Genomic DNA, 14,362 nt, shown 5'->3' with positions numbered 1-14,362 from the left:
ACTCCCTCTGCCTATGACTTTTTCCTCACCTCTGAATCCCCTATCCCCATTTTTTGAGAGAGGAGGTTAGCCATCATTCCTTTTTGTCACATTCCAGATAAAATCATATCAAGACGTTGGCCCCTGACTTTAGGAAGGTTGCTAAGGCTGGTTCTAGCTAAATTGCTGGCTTCTTGCAGTTCTGAGACGCTCTTTCTGGGCTCTTTCTCTTTGCCCAAGTCCCCAAAACCCAGGGAACATTTCTTTCTCACACTTAGACTTGTGTTCTTTTTTAATTTTTTCTTCCCAACAAGGCCTAGTAAAGTGGGAAATACTGGACTTATTTTTTGGACCTGAAGTAGCTAACATTGACTTAGCACCTGGTAGTGACAAGCACTGTTCTAAGTGTATTATGTGAGCTTTTTTTTTTCTTCTACTTCCAGTTTTATTGAGACATAATTAACATACCACACTGTGTAAGTTTAATGTGTGCAGCATCATGACTTGACATATATGCATCATGAAATAATGCCCACAACAAGTTAGTGAATATTTATCATCTCATATAAATACAAAATTTTAAAAATTAGAAAAGAAATTTTCTCTTTCTTAGGATTTACTCTCTTAATGACTTTCATATATAACATACAGCAGCGCTCGTTATGTGAATCCTTTGTACATTACATCCCTAGTACTTATTTACCTTATAATACTGAAAGCTTGTATAGTTTGACCACCTTCATCAAATTCCCCCTCCATCCGCCCTTGCCTCTTTTCTCAAGAAATCTCATCTTTTCCTAAAAATTTGTTTGCTTGCTTTTGAAGGATAATTTACCTATAACACTATGTTAGTTCCTGGTACACAACATAATGACTCAATTTTTTTTAACATTTTATTTCATGTGATTTCATATGGTACAAAGGTATTATATGTTTGAACCTTTCACTCAAATAGGAGGTTCTTTCAGTTCTCTTGGCCAACCTTCTTTCAGAGGCAAATACATTTAAAAAAAATAATATTATGTAGAACATATATAGAAAATTTTCTCATAAAAACAAAAGTATTTGGACATTTTAAATTTAGTACAGCTTAGCATCCCAGTTTCTGTTGATAGATTTAGTTAATTGTTATGAGGTTTATATATAAGAAAAACTCTGTAAATGGTAGATATATTTTAACCCTTGATTAAGGGTGACATGTCTGACTTAAATTTGTTCTTATTTTTTAAATTTTATTCTGTTTTTTTGGTTGCACTGGGTCTTTGTGGCCACACATGTGCTCTCTCTAGTCGCAGCGAGTGGGGTCTATCCTTCATTGCAGTGCACGGGCTTTTCATTACAGTGGTTTCTCTTGTTACACAGCACAGGCTGTGGACACATGGGCTTCAGTAGTTGTGGCTTAGGGACTCTAGAGCACAGGCTCAGAAGTTGTGGCACATGGGCTCAGTAGTTCCGCAGCATGTAGAATCTTCTCAGACCAGGGATTGAACCGTGACCCCTGCATTGGCAGGCAGATTCTTATCTGCTGCACCACCAAGGAAGTCCCATGTTCTTGTATTTTTTAAGAAGAAACTCCATTTGTAAATTCAAATTTGGTTTTCCCTTTATAATTTTCTGCTCAGTATTTTGGACACTTTGATTTTCTTCTTTTTGTAAAGGCTTTGAGTTTCTCTCTCTTTTCTCCTCTCAAATTCTTACTTCTTAGCAGAGACATTACTTTGCCAACAAAGGTCCGTCTAGTCAAGGCTATGGTTTTTCCAGTGGTCATGTATGGATGTGAGAGTTGGACTGTGAAGAAGGCTGAGTGCCAAAGAATTGATGCTTTTGAACTGTGGTGTTGGAGAAGACTCTTGAGAGTCCCTTGGACTGCAAGGAGATCCAACCAGTCCATTCTGAAGGAGATCAGCCCTGGGGTTTCTTTGGAAGGACTGATGCTGAAGCTGAAACTCCAGTACTTTGGCCACTTCATGCGAAGAGTTGACTCATTGGAAAAGACTCTGATGCTGGGAGGGATTGGGAGCAGGAGGAGAAGGGGATGACAGAGGATGAGATGGCTGGATGGCATCACTGACTCGATGGATGTGAGTCTGAGTGAAGTCCGGGAGTTGGTGATGGACAGGGAGGCCTGGCATGCTGGGATTCATGGGGTCGCAAAGAGTCTGACACGACTGAGCGACTGACCTGAACTGAGCAAGCTTAGCTCTTCATGTGTTTTTTGATTTGATAGTTTTCTTTTTGTTTTTATTTGGCATAGTAATAGAGTTTTTTCTAGCTGAGATTGCTCAGTGTTCAAACATTCTTCAGACAATACCTGGTCAATGCTACATTGCTTTTCTGACAAAGGCAGGTCAACTTGTTCTAACAAAGATTAGTCAGCTTTTCTTTCTTTTTTAAATTAATTAATTTATTTGGCTTCGTTGAGTCTTAGTTGTGGCACTCAAGATCTTTCATTGGGCTCCAAAGCACAGGCTCAGTAATTGCAGAGTGAGGGCTTATTTGCCCTGCAGCATGAAGGATCTTAGTTCCCTAACCAGGGATCAAACCTGCATTCCTTACATTGCAAGGCAAATTCTTAACCACTGGACCACCAGGGAGGTCCCCAGTCAGCTCTTCTAAGTTGCTTCCGGAGTCTTTGCTCTTTAGCTGAATAGAGATGCTTCTGATGATCAGGGTATCACTCTGTGAACTGAGATTCCTATGAGGTTTGAAACTTCTTTTCCCTTCATAGCAATATATTATAATCTTGCTGAATGTTTAGTTTTTAAATGCAGAGCCTTGTCCCTCAAGAACACTCCCCATGAAGACTTGGAGATGGTCAGATCACCACGTTCTTTGTTTCACATTTTTGAATCCTGCTTGTGAAGCACCTTCACCATGTGCCCCAAAGCTCCCTGCCTGCCACTTTCCTGGCAGCCCCACCAATGCCATGGGGCCCAGGCGAGGTAGAGGAAGGGGGACAGTAGAGAGTATATCTCCCTCCTGAGGAAAGGCAGGAACTCTGGTGGGTGGTATGTGGACCCCACAGATGCTGAACTTTTTAGAGTCTTGCAGGGGATATTCGTCCATTCTCTGAAGGAAGGTCAAGTAACAGCAGGCAACTCTCATTAAAAGCATATGCCTAGAGCTATGGGTGGAGAAGCAGTTCCCCACACAGCCCAATTCTCGGGGTCTAGGCAGCCACTCCTATTTGCAGCTACTACAAGTTTCATCCCTTCTGCTTTAAGAGATGAAATATAAAGAATGAGAAGGAGGAAAGGAAAATGCTGCTTTTTCAAAAGAAAAACAGTTAGGCAGGGGAGATTTAGAGGTACGACATGTTAAGAGGATTAGAACACATCAGAGAAATATGACTAAGAAAACCTACCCTGTCTCTTCTGACCTCATTCCTATGAACCAAGCGAATTGGGGTCATAGGAATGGAGTTGGTCTTTTAGGACTACATGCAAGTTGTCCTTTCCTTGCCACCAGGTTTGAGTCTCCCTATTGAAAAGCCTCATGGTGTAGTGGGGCCTCGGAGGCCTGAGTTCAAATACAGCCATGCAACTGAGGAAAGGTTGCTTGATGTCAACTGTTTCCTCATATGTATCATGGGTCTAACAGTATCTAGACCATAAGTTGCTCCAAGAATGAAATGAAGCTCTGTAGTGGGTTGAATAGTGTTCCCCCAAAATTCCATGCCCACTGGAGCCTCTGAATGTGACCTTATTTGAAACTAGGGTGTTAGCAAATGTAATTAGTTAAGATGAGGTCATACTGAAGTAGGGTGGGCACTAACACAATGGCTGGTGTTCTTATAAGAAGAAGAGAGGACACAAAGAATATGAGCAAGGAATAAGGTCATAAATAAGGTGAAGATGAAGGCAGAGATTGGGATGATCAGCTGCAGCCAAGGAATGCCAAGGTTTGACAGGAGTCCCCAGAAGGTAGGAAGAGGCAAGGAAGCATTCTTCCCTGGAGCCTTCAGCAGGAGTATGGCCATGTGACACCTTGACCTCTGACTTCTAGCCTCAGAAATTGTGAGAGAAATGTAGATACACTGTCTGTGGTTTTAAGCCACTCAGGTTGTAGTGATTTGTTACAGCAGCCTAAGAAAACAGATAATATCTATGCAAACTTCTTGGTGCGTAGCTAGAATGTGCAACGCTGAAAGTGAAACAAAAACCTCCCAGTAGGCTGGGCTGTAATCAGTTCCTTAGAATCAGTTTTGGTTTGAATTGTCCTCATGTTAAGAGAAAGCCTGAGCTGGATGGGGATGATATCTTTTCTCCTCTTGCTTAATGTACCTTATCTCCATATTTTTCTGTCAGCTGCCATCTCCTTTCTAGCTGTCCCTCTGCCAGCTAGAAAGAACCCAGGCAGCAACCTAGGTTTTATTTTCATTTTGGCTGTTTGTTTTGTTGGCTTCTGTGAGGACTGACAAAGAGCTACTGTTTGTTGTTTTATTTTCTTTTTGAGTCTTTGCCTGAGGAGCCTCACCAAGGCCTGATGGGAGTATCAAATGGGCTGTGATTGTCTCGTTTTGTGAGTTGGTGTTGCGGACCATGATGAGGCTGCCACAGTCGGGTAAGTGCAGGCACATTTTCTCTCCACACCATTGGAGATGTGGGAAACTGCCTCAGAAATTGTGTTCAGGGGCATAAACAAGCTAATTTCCACCTGTCCTCAAAACAGTAGGATTTCTCTTGTTGGTCCTATGCTTATTATTCTTGCTGAGCAGTTTTAAAAGGTGAGTTGTTGTTTTTGTTTTTGTTTTTTCTGCACAAAATAAATGTGAATGGAAAAAATTGAAATATTCCTGAAATTGTCACTCCACTTAGAATTTTGGAAAGTTAATGGAACTTAAAAATTTGGTTTTTTACATCCAACATCTGTTTGTGATTAACCCTTTGGCAGGCCGTCAACATTCCACAGTAGCCTGTGTTTACAAGATATGTTCTAAAAATCAGTTGTTTAAAACAAACAAACAAACCAGGACTTCCCTGGCGATCCACTGGTTAAGACTCCTAGCTTCCAATGCAGGGGTTGCAGGTTTGATTCCTGGTCAGGGAAGTAAGAGCCAACATGCCGAGGGACACGGCAAAAAAACCAACCATGCGCATTAACTTATAAACAACCATTATTTAACAAAAGTGTGACTTGGGCCTACTAAAGGGCTTCTACTCTACATAAAATGATAAAAGAAAGTTTAGCAAAATGAAGGAAAACCACTACTGGTCACTACCCATGTGTACATAATAGAATAGAGATGATAAGGAACTCATGTGAGAAATGGTTGAAGTGAGGAGGTGAAACTTGAATGAAATTACCTATAGATAAGGGCTTCCCTGGTGGCTCAGAGGGTAAAGCATCTGCCTGCAATGCAGGAGACCCAGGTTTGATCCCTGGGTTGGGAAGATCCCCTGGAGAAGGAAATGGCAACCCACTCCAGTATTCTTGCCTGGAGAATCCCATGGACAGAGGAGCCTGGTGGGCTACAGTCCACGGGGTCGCAATCGCAAAGAGTCGGACAAGACTGAGCGGCTTCACTCTCACTTTCACTTTAAGGTCTTCTAACCCTGAAATTCTGTGGTCCTGTGGAAGGAAATGAATGACATACATTGGTAAAATGCACAGTAAGAATATTCACTGTGAGCAGTAATCAGATAGTTGTGCATGTGTGGCAGGTTGTTTCAGTCACGTCCAACTCTTTGTAACCGCATGGACTGTGGCCTGCCAGGCTTCCTTATGCATGGGATTCTCCAGGCAAGAACACTGGAGTAGGTTGCTATGCCCTCCTCCAGGGGAGCTTCTGAACCAGGGATCAAACCTACGGCTCTTACATCTCCTGGATTGGCAGGCAGGTTCTTTACCACTAACACCACCTGGGAAGCCCTCAGACAGTTGTAGCAGGAGTTAAATGCCAGTTGACCTGGATGTTCTTTAAGCTCCCTTTGAAGTCTAAGAGTTTATGAATAGATGAACTGTATCTGTTGCCACTCAACTGGTCTATTTGCCTTCATTACCTGAACTCTCACTATCAACATATCTTCCTTGCTTTCTGTTCAAGGTGTCTTTTCAGATTTCTTCTGTCTGTGAACCTTTCCATTAAACTTCAGCTCCTTGTAGGGTAAGACACACCTTTTAGGTCCTCTGAATCCCGAGTGCCTATCATAGTGTATATGCATAGGTTCTCACTGAGTGCTTGTTCAGTTGTTGAATTAGTTGATTTGTTGAAATGGCAGGTAAATCATTAGATGTGGGATGTTTGCATAAAATATAGCAGGCAATGGGACTGATGGAAGTGAAGCAGATTCCTCAGGGACAGTATTAGGAGTTACACCTCAGATTGACTTGCTTTAAGATGCACTGGACAGCGATCCTTAGGTTGTTGTGTGTCATTTTTATTCCACATGGCAACATCCAAATATGCCACCAGCATTAACCGTGTCATACTTGGGTTACCCTGTAATGAGGCAACTGCATCCTGGCCTCCTCATATCCCATCCTGGGTCTTCTGCAATGGGGCTTCCTCAGGTTGTGTTCCCCTAATTTTCAAATCAACTCGCAGAATTCTAGGATAGATGGAGGAATCGGAAAGTTTATCCAGCCCCAGTCATCTCGGTGCTCTCCAGCCTTTTCCAATACCCCTGGGACTGATTCCCAGTTCTTACTCTCCTGATCTGTCTATTATCAGCCCCTTCTGCTTCTTGGGATTTTCCTCCCATGGCTCTGAGATATTGTGATAATGAAGCTTCTCACTCTTAGATCATTTCTTCTCTGCCTTCTTCTCTGGTCTCTTACTCCTACTCTCCAAATTTTGGAGCATTCCTCAGAGTTCAGACTTTTCCTTTCTAATCTCTTTTTTTTTTTATACTCTCCCTCTCAGAGAGTTAATTTATTCCTTAGTATCATCTTACATTTTTATCAGAATTAACTTTTTATCTCTAGTCTCAAATAGTGTCCCAAACTTTAGACCTACAGTTTTCTTGACTGCCTTGCGTTACTTCTTGACTCAAACTCAACCCATCATCTTCCCTTTAAAAATCAGTTCTTGGTCTTATATTTGTTCCCCACCCCCAATAACATCAATATTGTCTTGACAGTCTGGCCTCAAAAATCACAATCAACTTGTTGCTTCTCTTTCTTTCCCATGTGGCTGATCACTTGTCAATTGTTTTGTCAATTTTCCCATCAGTTGTCTTATAATAAATTTCTCCTTCCTTTCCCTTTCTTCCTTTTTTTTTTTTTTTTGACCCTAAATATGGGGCTTTACCAAACTTCTGGATGAATACTGTGAACCCCCTAATCAAGTAGCTGGCCTCTAATTCCACTTTTCCACCATTATATACTAAAGGGAAAAAAAAAACAAAACTTAGATTTAATCTTTCCAAACTTCTTTGTTATTGTCACTCAGTGTTTGAGTGACTGTCACTGTCTTTCTTGGCAGCTCTACCTGGTATTAAGCTCTTAACATTCTCAAATTATATTTCCAGCCAGGTTATGCTCTTCATTGTCTTCCTCAACATGCCCTACATGTTTGTTCCTGGGCCGTCTGCAGTGCCCTTAAGAGTTGTTTCAGCTCTCCAATTCCTATCAGTGCTTCAAAGACCCACTTCAAATCCCATCACTACCAGTCAGCTTCCAGGGTTTTTTCATCTTCATGCAAAATATTCTATGCCACTTATTATTTTTAATGTGTACGAGTTTTAACCTTCTGACTGTGTTATAATGTCTTTAAATGTAGGATGCTTTCTTAGGTGAATCCTTCTATTGATTCTCACAGTCTATTATAAAAACTTGAAAAAAATGGGAGCTTACTATTTATTGATTAAAAAGTTGAGATTCAATTTGAATTTAAGTTAAATTTGAACTGCTAAGTTAAATTCATTAGAATTGTGTCTTAAGTCTACAGATAGTCTACCTGGGTCTCAGATCAAAAGTTCAACTTTATGTCTATGTACATATTCATATGATGAAAGTGAAAGAGGAGAGTGAAAAAGTTGGCTTAAAGCTCAACATTCAGAAAACTAAGATCATGGCATCTGGTTCCATCTCTTCATGGGAAATAGATGGGGAAACAGTGGAAACAGTGTCAGACTTTATTTTGGGGGGCTCCAAAATCACTGCAGATCATGATTGCAACCATGAAATGAAAAGACGCTTACTCCTTGGAAGGAAAGTTATGACCAACCTAGATAGCATATTCAAAAGCAAAGACATTATTTTGTCAGCAAAAGTTCATCTAGTCAAGGCTATGGTTTTTCCATTAGTTGTGTATGGATGTGAGAGTTGGACTGTGAAGAAAGCTGAGTGCCGAAGAATTGATGCTTTTGTACTATGGTGTTGGAGAAGATTCTTAAGAGTCCCTCGGACTGCAAGGAGATCCAACCAGTCCATTCTAAAGGAGATCAGTCCTGGGTGTTCTTTGGAAAGAATGATGCTAAAGCTGAAACTCCAGTACTTTCATGCAAAGAGTTGACTCATCTGATCCTGGGAGGGATTAGGGGCAGGAAGAGAAGGGGACGACAGAGGATGAGATGGCTGGATGGCATCACTGACTCGATGGACGTGAGTCTGAGTGAACTCCGGGAGTTGGTGATGGACAGGGAGGCCTGGCGTGCTGCAATTCATGGAGTCACAAAGAGTTGGACACAACTGAGCAACAGAACTGAACTGAACACATTATATGGGCTTCCCATGTGACTCAGTGGTAAAGAATCTACCTGCCAGTGCAGGAGCCGCAGGAGACATGAGTTAGATCCCTTAGTTGGGAAGAGCCCCTGAAGGAGGAAGTGGCAACTCACTCCAATATTCTTGCTGGGATAATCTTATAGACAAAGGAACCTGGTGGACTATAGTCCATGGGGTTGGAAAGACTCAGACACGAGTGCACCCTCACACACATTCATATAAATACACATTTATAAGTTAAAATGTATCAATTATCTCTATGATATCATCTTAACTCTCTTTCTTAAATGCCTTTTAGAGGAAAGGAGTGAAAGACTTTAGCTGGAATAAGGCCAATCTTACTTATTGTAACTTTCACTAGTGATCAAATGTTACTGATATGCCAATAGTACTTTTGGTAGTTAGAAATGGAATCACACATTAATACCTAAAAGTATTAAAGTTTTCATGGTTCATCAAAAATCTTGGTATGTTGCACACTTGAGGATTACCTAACATGGTGAAACAAAATAGTTGAGATTGGTTGTTAGCTGCATAGATGGCACATGGAAGGGACTGTGGAAATCACCTAGTTCACCCTTCTTTTGTAGAAAGTGGAGAATAAGTTCTTAAGGCAGCAGAGACAAAGACCGGATCTCCTGTCTCCTAAACCTTCCACCATGCCACCAATAGCAGCAGCTTCTCTAGTGGCCTGGGTGACAACAGAAAGAGGACAGCAATTTGAGCAGGACCTTTCACAAATCTAAAAATGGTAGCTTTCATTTCTTCTCACTCTCAAGCTTGATTATCTCCTGACCAAGAGGGCCTTTCTTGACTCCTCCTGGAGCCACAAGAAAATTTCTCAAAGCTTATCCTATGCCATTTTGTTCCATTTTAGGTCATTCTTTCAGGCCCTGCCTGACTGAGTATGAAAGAGTTCATACTTCCCTCAACTACTTGCCTTGCCCTCAACTACTACGACATGCTCACAGGCAGAATTATCAAGAACTACTCAGAACTTCATTAAGAATTATCCAGAAATTAAGAAATTCAGCTAAACGGATTACTTGATTAAAAACTATTTTTTCCACTCACATTCCAAAGTGTTTATTATGGGTGAGGGGCCTGGTGCCATTCTGAGTTTTAAGACATTCCTTTCTTTCATTAAGGGCTTCCCTGGTGGCTCAGACGGTAAAGCGTCTGCCTGCAATGCTGGAGACCCAGGTTTGATTCCTGGCTTGGGAAGATCTCCTGGAGAAGGAAATGGCAATCCACTCCAGTACTCTTGTCTGGAAAATCCCATGGACGGAGGAGCCTGATAGGCTACAGTCCATGGGGTCGCAGAGTCTGACACAACTGAGCGACTTCACTTCACTTCATCCTGCCTGATACAAGGATAGCTATAATCTTCCTCTGCTTGATGGAAAGACTAGCAAAACCAAATGCGTCCATAAGGGATATATAATTAAGATGAAATGAACAACTGACCAGGCATAGGCAAGGCATAGGAAAATATTTATATCCAAAACAAAGGTGAGTTTTAAAAGAGAAAGCTAGAGAAGGCTGTGGTTGTTTGAACATGTTCATTGCATTGTGGAGGAGTCATCACAATGCTCATTTGGCTGAAGAAGTACCTCACCCATCGGCACTCTGTAAATGATGCATCAAGTTAATTGATTTAGGCAATACGCCCTATAAGCTCTCCAGATAAATTCTTCCAGGCCCTGCCTGACTGAGTATGAAAGAATTCATACTTCCCTAACATTAAATGCTTTAAGAATCCACTTTTTTTCAGAAAATGTGGTTCTCCTAAGGAGCCCAGGAGGCACAAGTCTTATCCAGATTGCTGTGTTTTGAGGGAGGTTGGTGAGGGGCTTGAGATACCTGTGGAAACATTCTTCTGGCAGATAATCTTGTCAATAATCTTACTGTTAAAAAGGGATCACTTTCTACCTCTTGTGGAAACCTTTGTTTCAGCATGTACCCTGTGCTTAAAGAATTCCAGGAATGAGGCCTCCCCATGCATGAGTGGCTCTGTTTGATAAAAAGTTCTTGTGTGTAGCCAAAATAAACAGCCGCTATATAGTTTCTGTTTCTCTGATAGAATTGTGTCAATTGGGAGTCTGTAGAGGATGAGATGGCTGGATGGCATCGCCGACTTGATGGACGTGAGTTTGAGTGAACTCCGGGAGATGGTGATGGACAGGGAGGCCTGGCGTGCTGCGATTCATGGGGTCGCAAAGAGTCGGACGTGACTGAGCGACTGAACTGAACTGAGACTAAGATTCCTGAGTATGATGCTAAATTGCTGTGCATACAAACACTCATTCACTTGTCTGTTCAGCACACAGTTATAAGGACCAAATCAAGTGCAGTCCACCTTTTGCATCCAAAGGGCTCTACAACCCTATGTATATGGCCAGCTATGCTATGCCACTTTACATAATGGACTTGAGTATCCCTGGATTTTGGTATCTGCAGACAATCCTGGAACCAATACCCTGCAAGATACCAGGGGATGACTGTACAAAGAGCTCCTGTTCTAGCCTTGAAGACATCACCTTGTAAACAGTGGGAGCTGTTGAAGTCTTTTAAGCAGGAGTGACATGGTTTAGGTTTGATTATTCAGTTTTCAAGAGATTGTTCTGCCTGCTAGGTAAAGGGATGGTTCATCCAATAGATATTAACTGAGTGCCTCCTTATTGCCAGACTGTGCTTAGGGCTGAAGGCATAGCAGTAAGCAAACAGACAAAGATCCCTGCCCTTTGAGTGATTATATTATAATGGAAGACAGCAGGTAATATTAATAATACAATAAAACAGGTACATTATATGGTAAATTCAATGGTAACAAAAGTTTTGGGAAAGAGAGACAGACAAGGAAAATTGGAAATGCTGGGGACGGGGGAGGTGGTGCTGTTGCAATTTTATATAAGGCAGTCTCACTAGAAAGAGCAAAGAAAACATCCAAGGGTGGGGATAGGCACACTGGCAGCAAGATCCACTCTTAAAGGGGTGGGTGTGAGGAAGGTATTGCACAGGCTGGAAGTGGGCTCAGGGCCATTTGGTCAGGGAAGTCTAGCATCCCAAAGACACAGATTGTAATGGGTCATGGGGTAAGGTCGAGGGCTCCAGATAATACCTCTCAGCCCAGCAAACACCCCACACTGCAGAAGGGGCATGGCCACAATAGGGTTTTCTAAAGCATGGCAGGAGGGGCTTAACACAGAGGCCTCTCTTATATGGGTTATTGGAAGGACTTATGATTTTATTCTCAGTGAAATATTGAGCCACCAAAATGTTTTGAGCAGACATGATTCAACTCATATTTTTAAAGACTCGCTCTGGTTCCTGTGTTGAGAATCACCTGTAGGAAGCCAAAGTTAGAATCACCATGAGAGACAGTGATGGCTGAGATTGATATATTAATAGAGGCAGTGAGATGTGGTCAGATTCTGGATATATTTTAAATAACGGCTTATAGCATTTATTCATGAATCAGATGTAGGTGAGAAAACATAGGAATCAAGGATGACTCCAAGATTTGTGACCACTAGAGAAGGATGGAACAGAAGGAAGCAAGACTAGAAGGTAAAAATGGCATGAGGAGGCTATGCTGTGGTGTAAGGAAAAATGATATGAAGCTGAATTAAGGTGATAGTAGGGCTGTGGGAAGAAGAGGCATCATCAGGAAGTATCCAGGAAGTAGAATTAATAGGACTGAGGGATGGACTGAATGTGTAAGATGAGAGATGAGTAGGTTTAAGATGACCCCCCAGGGTTCTGGCTTGAAGTAAGAGTTATTATTACTGACTCTTTATGGAAATGGAATACAGAAGTTTTTATAAACTATCTAAGGTCTTGAAAGTGAAAGTGTTAGTCACTCAGTTATGTCTGACTCTTTGTGATCCCATGGACTATAGCCTGCCAGGTTCCTCTGTCCAAGGAATTCTGCAGGCAAGAATAATGAAGTGGGTAGTCATTCCCTTCTCCAGAGGATCTTCCCAACCCAGGGATTGATCCTGAGTCTCCTGCATTGCAGGCAGATTCTTTACCATCTGAGCCACCAGGAAAGAGGCTAATAATTTGTAGACTCAGAATTTGAACTCAGGATGTTCCTGACATTAGAACCTGAACTCTTAATCATTGCATGGGGCACATTATCCTTAGATGAAAGACTTCTGGTTGGAAAGTACCTTTATGACAGTGACTCTCTCTTAGTTGGCTCAAGGAAGCAGTGTGCAAGGAAAGTCCCCTTGGATGGGGAGGGAAGAAGGGGAAGTTAGAACCAGTATTGGGTGAATCCGGAGTCCTTTCTGTCGCCAGAACTATATGCTACATGCTATCCTTTTGTATTCTAGAAACAAAAATGCTCAGAAAGTGCTAGGCTACAGATGCAGCTTAAAATGATATCTTTTCTGGATATATTTGCATTTACAATAAGGAAGAGAGTTTTCAAGTCCAGCAAAGGTGTGTCTTGAGCATTTCTTGCTGGAAAGCACTAGATTTTGTTCCCAGTTGTTCAGTTCAGTCGCTCAGTCATGTCCGACTCTTTGCGACCCCATGGACTGCACCATGCCAGGCCTCCCTGTCCATCCCCAACTCCCGGAGTTTACTCAAACTCATGTCCATTGAGTCGGTGATGCCATCCAATCATCTCATCCTCTGTCATCCCCTTCTCCTCCAGCCTTCAATCTTTCCCAGTATCAGGGTCTTTTCCAATGAGTCAGTTCTTCACATCAGGTGGTCAAAGTATTGGAGCTTCAGCATCAGTCCTTCCAATGAATATTCAGGACTGATTTTCTTTAGGATGGACTGGTTGGATCTTCTTGCAGTCCAAGGGACTCTCAAGAGTCTTCTTCAATACCACAGTTCAAAAGCATCAATTCTTCAGTGCTCAGCTTTCTTTATAGTATGACTATATGGGTATGGTATGACTATCATACCCAGTTGTTACCTGCTGTAATATCTCCCTCCCTAAGTTAAAAACAAGAATACAGACCCCTGTGGACCTTGCATTCCCTTCTAGCTACTGCCTCATATCTCTTCCCCTTTTTATAGCACTGTTCTCTAAAAAGTTGCCCGTATTCTGTTGCCTCCACTTCCTTACTTCCTATTTTTATCTGTATGAAGTCTACTGATACTGTGCTTACCCGGGTCATCCGTGACCTTCATACTACTAAATCCAGTGCTCAGGAGCATTTGGCTCAACTGATAACTCCCTCCTTCTATGTTTTAAACTCTAGGTTTTATTATTATTTTTTTTTAATTTTTGTTCATTATTTTATCTGTTATTTTATTATTATTTACTAGTGGTGAAGCCAACAGATCAGGTGACTGTAATTGAAAAAATAGTTTGTTATAGTCACAGATGCCAAGAGAAAAGGGGCACGCCACACCTCAGAGGGACATACAGGCAAATACCAGTGTTGCACAGGAGGTAGAAGGAGAGGGGGGCAAAGTGGGCAGGAGCCCTCACTGTGGTTTCCATAGGAAGGAATTGGGCTAGTTTGAATAATCTGTTATTTGGCCCTAGGGTGATCAGAGCAGATACATATAAAGTGGCCCAGAGTGTGAAAGCCCCAAAAGGAGGTGATTAGAGGTAGGGCTCTGGATAGGTTGATTTGCATATGAAATAGGTAAGTTGTTTACTCTCTCTAGGAATTGGCTAATCCTGAGGAGGCAGTCCTTCTAGAGTCAACAAGACTCCAGATGTGAAAGCATCAGAATATAG

The 14,362-nt window shown here is 41.9% G+C and overlaps 1 protein-coding gene across 8 annotated transcripts in view; it reads left to right on the top strand.

Moving 5' to 3' along the window:
• Window positions 1-4,146: 4,146 nt before the first annotated feature.
• The window catches only part of PDCD1LG2 (programmed cell death 1 ligand 2), a 93,430-nt gene continuing 83,214 nt past the window's right edge, over window positions 4,147-14,362 (top strand). For 4 of the 8 annotated variants that reach the window (XM_086415225.1, XM_086415223.1, XM_086415226.1 and 1 more), the window contains exon 1: window positions 4,147-4,542. In XM_086415225.1, coding sequence (XP_086271351.1) covers window positions 4,521-4,542 — 22 coding nt within the window. In that variant the 5' untranslated portion in view covers window positions 4,147-4,520. The remainder of the gene's footprint in view (window positions 4,543-14,362) is intronic. The other 4 variants (XM_086415220.1, XM_086415219.1, XM_086415222.1 and 1 more) reach the window with 4 other exon arrangements.

This window comes from Bos grunniens, chromosome 8 (genome assembly GCF_055505025.1).
Source record: "Bos grunniens cultivar Pamir isolate PY7600 chromosome 8, Bosgru_T2T1.0, whole genome shotgun sequence".
In the NCBI taxonomy this organism is placed as follows: Eukaryota; Metazoa; Chordata; class Mammalia; order Artiodactyla; family Bovidae; genus Bos; species Bos grunniens.
This window is presented reverse-complemented; position numbering and strand designations above follow the sequence as displayed.